Below are 9,497 nucleotides of genomic sequence, written 5' to 3'. Positions count from 1 at the left end.
GGTGGGAGGCGGGGGGGGGGAGGCGGAGATGGACTGTGGCCAAATGGTAAAAGAAGAGCAAGTGATTAATTGAATTAAATGTGTCAATCTAATTTCCCTTCCAAAACCCGCACCCGCAGTGTCCTTTTTTTTTCTTTTTTGAACTTGTTCAATCCTACTGTATAAAGCATAAGGAAATCTGAGTACCTTGGGAATTACCGTGCCTAAATGGCACTTGTAACTCTTCTGTAAGTTCTCAGAACTTCCCAAGAATAGGGATGGGGTGGGGAGAGCGGAGGAAGCCCCATAATGAAATGAGTAAAGAGCTCATGACGTGTCCAGAGGCAGATCAGAATTCGGAAACTCAAATCCTGAGTTCCCAGCAGCGGCTCGCCCACCCTTATCCTCTTGGCTGGCCATCCAGATGTTTACAGAGCATCTCTGATAAAGCTTATCAAAAGCTCTCCTTGACCAACCTCATCCTCACTCTAGGGCGTGCCTGTGTTTCTCTCCAGGAGTACAAAGTGGGGGTGGGAAGAGGAGAGCTATAAACTGTTGGAAAAATAGACGTGGCTTTATTTGGAGGTGGGTTTAATTTGTTCTGCTTCCCAAACCAAGCTGGTAATGAAAAGATGCTTAATCTCACCCTCTGATAATTGGGCACACTTGAACTCAGCCTAAAATGCCTCAGGCAGTTTGAGGAGTAGATTATGAAAAAATTTTTTAAAGCCTAACTTATACAAGGATTGCCAAGAATAAAATCCTGCAGTAATGCAAAGACCTCATTAAATTAACTCTGTCTCAAAGAATGAAAAAAGCCAGGTAGAAAACCCTTCAGGAGAAAGGGTAATTCTTCTATGTAGGCCAGATTGCCAGAAGGTTATTCTGTCCTAGCAGTGTGTACGTCTGGTGCTTTGTAGTTTCCAAAGTTAGTGTAGTTATCACCTGTCCTTCGCCTGGAAAATGCAGTGGTAATGCTTTGATCCTACTCTCTTCGCTGTTTAAATATGTTCCACATTTTTCTACTACCTTTTATAGTTTATCACTGCCACCCCATCCACTCAATTCCTGGCCCTTTACAGTGTAATTTCTTACATTGCTGACCCTGGGAAACACAGTTCCAAGCAAATGTCTGAAAGGGTGTGTTTTCAGATATTGAGAGTTGTTTTGTTACTTACGTGTTTCCAGTTCCTGTGTAGAGAAGGATGAAAGCCTCACATTACAGTGCATCCCTTCATTTCTCTGATGATATCCAGAGGGGTAGGTTGGTATGAGCCTCAGAGCCTCTGTGTATGATACTGAGGGAAGGGAATGATAGGAAAGTCACCAGTGATTAATACCTTCTACTCCACCTTTCCTGTTCTGATCTGACTTCCCTTCAAGATTCTTAATTGTTTGAATAGATTGTTGGAGCATATTCACACACGTTAAGTTAGTTCAGCTCCGGGGAGACAAGTTATTAATTATTAATTAGCTAGTGTTTACCAATAATGTCAACATTCAGTATAGATAAGTCAAGTTTAAAAAAATATCCCCAGAGTTTCTCCTCAATGGGAGTCCCCCCCAACCTCCTTCGGGTAACTACCTAAATTCTTCACTTTGTCTCCACTTTGCCTGTCTAGATTCACCATTTGGCTATGTATGTACATACTGTCTTTTGCCAAAGTTAAAACACAAACCAGTGTGAGATATATATATATATAAATTTTTCTTTAAGAATTTCTTAACTTTCAATAAGCTTCACATCCAAGTTTTCCTAGCTTTCTAAATAGTTTCTTAAAAATATGTGTTTTGGGACTTCCCTGGCGGTCCAGTGGTTAAGACTCCGCACTTCCACTGCAGGGGGCGTGAATTTGATCCCTGGTCAGGGAACTAAGATCCCACATGCCACTCAGGACGGCCAAAAAAAAATGTGTTTTATGGAATGTTTAAAATTTACAGTAATATAGAAAATATATAGTATTTTTTAGCAATTTCTGTAAGGCAGATACATTCTATAGTATATGACTTTTTCCATGATTTAGAAGAGATGCCTCCAAATAGAAACACAAAGACCCTCTTCATGGTCTTTTCTCCCTATTAATTGATAAAGGGTAAATTCCTGCTTCTCATAAGTCTCTTTGAGGTTGCTAAAATAGCAATATTTTACTCATTACAGGAGCATCTAGAAAACTAATTTTGATTACCATTAGGCAAATGTTAATCACTTCTTAGCTGCTATTTTGCTAAAGAAAGGATGCCAAAGTTAGAAAATAAGTGGGCTATATCTATATCTAAAATTCATTTAAAGAGTAATAGCTAAACATTACTGAGCTTTTATTAAGAGCCTCATGTGCATGAGTTATTCATTTAATGCTCATTAAGGAAAATAGACTGTTCTTAATCAATACACTTGTGAGGGCTCTAAGAGTGTGTTTATATGATGACAAAATAACTAGGCTGTTCAATAAAAATAGTAAATTTGGAGGTGACATTTGGGGGAAGCACCAAAACTGATAGAAATAGCATTATTTTAAAGTCCATCCAATCACAATCTAAGAACATGGCTTTTAGCCTGCAGTTTCTGACTTAGGCTCTTTCCTCTAGCACCCCTCAAGTGACCATTAGAAACTTCCGTTAGTAGGGGAGTTGAGTGGTAGCTATTGGACTAGGGAAGGGATCGTCTCTTTGGATGGAGTCCCTTACTCCTCAACTCCCATCTCATCTCATTGTTCTGTGGAGGCTGATGTGTGCTGACAGGGTGATGAAAAAGGGTGAGGGCCATGGAAAGAAGGCTTGTTAGTGTGTTCCCCATCCTACCTCCCTCAAAAAAGCAATGCCACACATCAGATACCTGCAGAAATGTAGCAGTATTTCAGTCTTTACAAAGGAATCTAAGGCTAATCAGGGAGCCATGAGACAGAATTTTAAATAAAACAGAGGTTTACACGGAATAGGTTTGATACATCACAGAGTTAGGCTAACTACCTGGGTATAAGGAAGCAAAGGTTGTATATTACCTGATGAACTGGGAAGATACATTTTCTGTGGTACCTGATTCAAATCACTTAACTGCCTAACATACACTCAAACTATATAGAGATGTTATATTAACCAGAGTTGATATCAGCTGTTATTCTTCCCTTCAGAGTCCCAATCTTACCCCGAGATTTATCATTCTTGAAATAAACACAAGTTTTAACAGATTATTTCTTCTATTGCAAGACACTGTGGGGTCTCTTTCGGCGACAATTGAATTGTGTCGTCCAGTCAGAATTAGAATACTGCAGAATTGGACCGAACAAGGTTTTGTTTTTTTTTTTTGGTGGTGGTGTTGTTTTAAAATGTTAACCTGTAAAACAGCAGAGTAGTGAAACTGCATAAATATCTATGATACCTGGTGCAGTTCTGCAAGAATCCCAAATCACTATGACCTTGTGTAATAAATTCAAGACCTTGTTTAACAAATTCTTTGTTAAAGAGGCTGTTTTCTTAATTCAGTCATATTGCCTGTTCAGGAATCATTTAAAGTATGTTGTTTCAGAGAGTTCTCTGTCACAGCAATTATCACTTGAAAATTTAATAGTCCGTGTAATATGAGATGCTGACAATACCACTTTTTTTTTTTTTTCACTGTGGAAGTCTCTTCTTAATTAATTTGAAACTTCAGAAGTTTGGGATATATAACTATAATTAAGAGAGTCCCAAGGAGATAGTAAACAAACAAACAAAACTGGTGAAACCTGGTACCTTTCTTTGTGCAAGCCGCTTTTAATTCATTCAATAGATATTCACTATCTCTTAACTCTTTTAAGCACTGGAGATACAGCAGTGGACAAAAGAAACTCCCTCATGGAGCTCACATTCTAGCTGAGGAAAGCAGATAGTGATAAGTCCTTGTCATGGAGGCAGACAAACAATAAACAAGTAAATACATAATGTGCCAAGTAGAGCTAAGGGCCATTAAAAAACAAAAACAGAACAAGGGGAGTAGCAAGTGAGAGGCCTAGAGTGCTGGGTGATGAGGTGATACCAGAACAAGCCATGGGGATGGAACCAAGCTGATCAAGGCAGATCGGCTTGTTAGTTTTTCAAGACTGACTGAGGAGAATAGATTGGAGAGCAGGGTAACTAGGGTCTTGACATATAACCTGAAGAAAGGTGACAAGTAACCTGATGATGGCTGAGATCAGGCTAAGAGCAGGGCTGGTGGTGAGACTCATAGTCTGTTTTAGGGGGAAGATAAAGCCTATAGAATTTGCAGACAGATTGAATGTAGATTATGTTAATTATGTGTGGGTATGAATATTACCAAAAGCACATCTGGCTGTTGTAACTATAGAGGAATGGTCACAACAGAGCCCACTCAAAGACATTTACTGCAAGGGAGAGGGGTTCTTACAAAAATTAAAGAAAAACATTAGGAGAGTTTACAGTTTAGTTTTGGGGCTTATAGTTTTTTTTGTTTTGGCTGCACCCTAGGGCATGCCGGCTCCTAGTTCCCCAACCAGGGATTGAACCTGTGCCCCCTGCAGTGGAAGCTCGGAGTCTTAACCACTGGACTGCCAGGGAAGTCCCAAGGGGCTTATAATGTTTGGTTTAGGATATTAGAAACACACACAGTACTTCTGCCCCGCCCCCCCCCCCAAATCCATTAAGTGGATTTTTAGCAGGAAGCCATCCTATTTACCTTTATTTTATTTTAGTTCCCCACTCTCAACTCATTACAGTGTCTCTTCTTGGGAAAATCTTTAAAATTGGAAGTAAAATATATTCTAATTCTCCTAATAATTATTAGAACATTAATGACACAGCAAAGTGACTAGCTTTGGCACAGTGATTTGTTTATATGGCTCTGGAAAAGGGGACAGTCAAAAGTAACTTAAAATAGAAGTTTTTATTTTTCATTTTGAATAAAGCATTTGAGTCCTTGTGCTCTTGGGGAGCAGCCGATGGAGGTGGAGGGACAGGGGGCTGTACAGTAAAGGGTAAGCTCAGTTCCCAGTTGCCCAGAGACTTCTGCTCCCCACACTAACCCTGCCCCCACATCCCCTTGACCTTTTTAGACACTCAATCCCTTTCTGCTCTCCTGCCATTTCCCTACTCCTAAATATTTTGAACGAGAGACGAGACAGAGCACCAAAAAATGTCAAGAAACATTTGCCTCTTGGCCTGAAAACTTACTTCAGAATCACCTGGTGCATTTGTTTAGAAAAAGAAAAAAAACAAAAGAATGATTCACAGCCACCCCCCACCCTCACCCCATGATATTCATTCAAACTGGTGAGTGTCAGGAATGTATGTTCTTAACACATGCTGCTAAGTGATTCTGATGCCCTTCGGGAACCTGCAAAGGGCCCAGAGGGTCCTTGGGCGGTCACACCTGGTGTGACTGGTTTTTGGCTTCTAGTCTAGAGGGCCATGAAAAGCAATGGAAAATGTTGTCTAACATGGTGCATAGAGGACACAAGAAGGACGGTCCAGCTACTGTCAAGCATATGCTCCTAATGAGAAGTTTGTACAACTCCTTAACCTAGACCTTAATCTACATATAAATTTCCACCCTGGGAACCTAGAGGTGAAGGCATGAATATACAGGATATATGCTCAACTGCCATGATGTTATCATATATCAAATAAGGAATATACCTGTCTCATACTAGTGAATGTGAATGGGATATATAGTCTGTAAATCAATGCTAGGGTTTCTGTAAACATAATTATGACCTCTTCTTATAAAAGGGCATTACTTTTTCAACTATGACTTGGAAAAATGAAAATAATAATGGGGATGAGGGGACAACCAGTTGATAGAACTTTTAATTCACAGCAAAGTGAATGACTACCAAAAAGATAACGGCATTATAAGCCATCACATTAAACATTATCTGATGATAGTGCTAATAACAGGTATCTACATGTTGCAGGATACTAGGTGTCCAATTGGATAATTCATCTCATTCAGATAAAAGAGTATAACTCAGTTAATGCAAATGACAACTGGGTGGCTGTTTAAAGAAAAGACAACTTGGCTACTACCTAGAGAGCTGTCCAGTGAACCTGTTTACATACTGTGGCACTATAGGGTATTTTTGTGGAATCTCAGAATTATATGAAACTCAAGTTTTATTTTTCCATAGAGTGTAAAGAAACTTAGTAATTAATTGCCACAAGCATCTACATATTTTACTTTGAATAATAATGAAACACTGACTAAAATGACAACTTCTCAGCGTACCTGAAGCATGTTAAGTTTTTCTTGAGCTCGATCATCACGTGAATGTGAAGAGATGTGTGCAGTTTATCATTTTTTACTTGATTGCTTTTGTCATTCATCCCCACCCCCACCCCCGCAAAACTGGAGTATTGAGCAAAAGCAGATGACACTGGCAAAACATTGTAATTCTCTACACAGAATCGGGACCAATTTACACATCATCACACCGAAACTGTCTATTGATAGAGCTTCAAAAATTCTGTTCTGTTTGTTTGACCCTCACGGACTGTGCTTCGTCATTCCCAGTGTAGTGTCTTCTGCTAAATTGTAGTTTCTTTCTTTTACATTCTCTCATATCAAACTGTCCGTCAAAGCTAAATTACTGCCTCTCTTCAAGCTTTTCAAGCTTTTCCCTGGCTATTTCACTCTTTTTGTCAGTCCTGCAAGCCTTTGTTCTTGTTTGACTGCTCTTTCCGTACATCAATTTCACTTCCGCTTCACAATCTAAAATGGCCCTTCCTAGAGGTGAAGCTCCCTTTTTTATGACCACTGGCAGGGGGGGCGTTATTTACTGTAACTTGCCCACCCACCTCCAACCTTTTCCCATCACCCACCCCCCTTTCTTTGGCACCAGTCTCTGGGCTGTCATCAGAAATACTCACTGACAGCTAATTTAGATAGCTGATACAGTTTCAGTTTATGGATCAGCCATCTCTTCTTTGTTCCATCCAGGAAATCCCAGGCCAGGTTTCCAATTCATTTTTTTCTGGCCTCTATAGCCAGGAGGTACAGGCATTAGACAGAAATGTAATATTGCTTGGTGGGGAAGAAGATTCCCATGGACCTCATTTACTTCCCACAAGGAGAAGATGGCTTATAGTTTAATACCAGGTGAAAAATTCTTTATATCCAGACAACAAACATATTTCTAGGAAGCCTATATAATCCTACTTTTAGTTATACTTTTTTTTTTTTTTTTTTGCGGTACGCGGGCCTCTCACTGTTGTGGCCTCTCCCTCTGCGGAGCACAGGCTCCGGACGCGCAGGCTCAGCGGCCATGGCCCACGGGCCCAGCCGCTCCGCGGCATGTGGGATCCTCCCGGACCGGGGCACGAACCCGTGTCCCCTGCATCGGCAGGTGGACTCTCAACCACTCCGCCACCAGGGAAGCCCTAGTTATACTATTTAAAATTCAATAAGCTCCTGAAAAGTCTTTGCTTTGCTTGTTTTTAATTATTAAATAATCTTTGACTACTTCATCCCATTCTGAACCCTCCAATTACTCTCTGCTGAAAATTAGACTATATTCTCTCTGGCTGCCACATGCAATGTTATTCATTTCTTACCAGATTTCAGCCCCCGCTAAGACTGTATATGTTAAAGCACGGAAACATTTCTAACGTTAACCCAGCTTTGCTATAATTTTAAGACCAGTGTCGTGCATTGGGAAGCCTTGGTCTTGGGATTGAAAGTCTTTTTCTGGCTCTACGGATAGCTGAATATTTCCTATATACTTAAGACCTCAATTTTCATCAGTTAAAAGGACTATTGGCATTAGAAGAATAAATTGCACTAAATAACTTTTGGGATTCCTGTCATATCAGCTCCAATAATGGGGAAGTCCTAGGCTTGAGATATCTAGGTATTGATAGGAAGTTAAATAGAGTGTGTGGGCTGAGGGCCCAAAGCCCAGTAAAGGAACTTACTTGTACAGCAATCCAAAGATTAAAACCAATCATTTTTACTAGAGATAACACTAAAGTTGTCTTTTTATTTCTCAGGCTATAATTAGTGTCGAGGTCAATTGAACTCTTACTTGAAATGTGATGTGCATTTAGTCTTGTTTTTTGAAAGTAGGTTCCTGCATCTAGGGACACAGTGTATCAAAATGGTGTGTTTCAGCACAACGTATTTTCCTCTGGGCAGAAGACAGACTTCTGAACCACATAAGTCACTGCTTAAGAAGAAACAGAGAAGTATAAATGACAACACTGTAGAATATGCACAAATGACACTTGAATTACCAAGGAGAAACATTTCAGGATACAATTAGGAATAAAGTACTATATGTAATAGGAATGAGGTTTGAAAACAGGTTGCATGCATGTGCACGGGTATGGGTGTTCTTACCTCAATTCTTAGGTACCCATGCTTTTTGAATACCACATATCAGCATTTTGCTTGGGTGTGCATGCAGACACAGTCCTATCAGGTAAGAACAGTTCTCTAATTGGACCGTCCAGAGGGATAAAATAAGCAGAGACACTTAGCGCAGACAACTTCTCAAGTCACGTGGTAAGACAGTGGTTGAGCAAGTAATACATCTTAGCAAGGTTAAGATCGCAATTTACTCTGCACATAGGCTCTGCTGTTTCGAAGATTTAGTGTATCTCAAGAAAATCTGAGAGCTCTTTTCAGGGGAAAATGGAAGAGTTTGCACCTGTGGCCTTTTTGTTTGTTTATTTGTTTGTTTGTTTTTGAAGAGTGCTAGAAAGATAGGAGATCTTTTACAGTACTTTGACTGCTGGCTGAAAGAAACTGTATATTAAACTAACAATCTGTGGTCTATGATCATTTAGTTGTCTTTTTCTTTTCAGGTGGTGCCCAGGCAACATGGGTGACTGGAGTGCCTTAGGCAAACTCCTTGACAAGGTTCAAGCCTATTCTACTGCTGGAGGGAAGGTGTGGCTGTCAGTCCTTTTCATTTTCCGAATCCTGCTACTGGGGACAGCAGTTGAGTCAGCCTGGGGTGATGAGCAGTCTGCCTTTCGCTGTAACACTCAACAACCTGGTTGTGAAAACGTCTGCTATGACAAATCTTTCCCAATCTCTCATGTGCGTTTCTGGGTCCTGCAGATCATATTTGTGTCTGTTCCCACACTCTTGTACCTGGCTCATGTGTTCTACGTGATGCGAAAGGAAGAGAAACTGAACAAGAAAGAGGAGGAACTCAAAGTTGCCCAAACTGATGGTAGGAATGTGGAGATGCACTTGAAGCAGATTGAAATAAAGAAGTTCAAGTATGGCATCGAAGAGCATGGCAAGGTGAAAATGCGAGGGGGCTTGCTGCGAACCTACATCATCAGTATCCTCTTCAAGTCTGTCTTTGAGGTAGCCTTCTTGCTGATCCAGTGGTACATCTATGGATTCAGTTTGAGTGCTGTTTACACTTGTAAAAGAGATCCCTGCCCGCATCAGGTGGACTGCTTCCTTTCTCGTCCCACAGAGAAAACCATCTTCATCATCTTCATGCTGGTCGTGTCCTTGGTGTCTCTTGGCTTGAACATCATCGAACTCTTCTATGTCTTCTTCAAGGGTGTTA

The 9,497-nt window shown here is 40.5% G+C and overlaps 1 protein-coding gene across 1 annotated transcript in view; it reads left to right on the top strand.

Annotated features, from left to right (window-relative positions):
- GJA1 (gap junction protein alpha 1) overlaps nucleotides 1-9,497 on the top strand; it is a 14,577-nt gene that overhangs the window by 2,887 nt on the left and 2,193 nt on the right. The window contains 1 exon segment of the mRNA XM_007472181.1: nucleotides 8,773-9,497. This exon segment is cut by the window's right edge and continues 2 nt beyond it. Within this exon segment, the coding sequence (XP_007472243.1) occupies nucleotides 8,789-9,497 (709 nt within the window). The 5' untranslated portion in view covers nucleotides 8,773-8,788.

This window comes from Lipotes vexillifer, unplaced genomic scaffold (genome assembly GCF_000442215.2).
Source record: "Lipotes vexillifer unplaced genomic scaffold, Lipotes_vexillifer_v1.1 scaffold58, whole genome shotgun sequence".
Taxonomy (NCBI): domain Eukaryota; kingdom Metazoa; phylum Chordata; class Mammalia; order Artiodactyla; family Lipotidae; genus Lipotes; species Lipotes vexillifer.
Note: the sequence above shows the minus strand (reverse complement) of the source record. Positions and strands in the feature narration are given on the sequence as shown.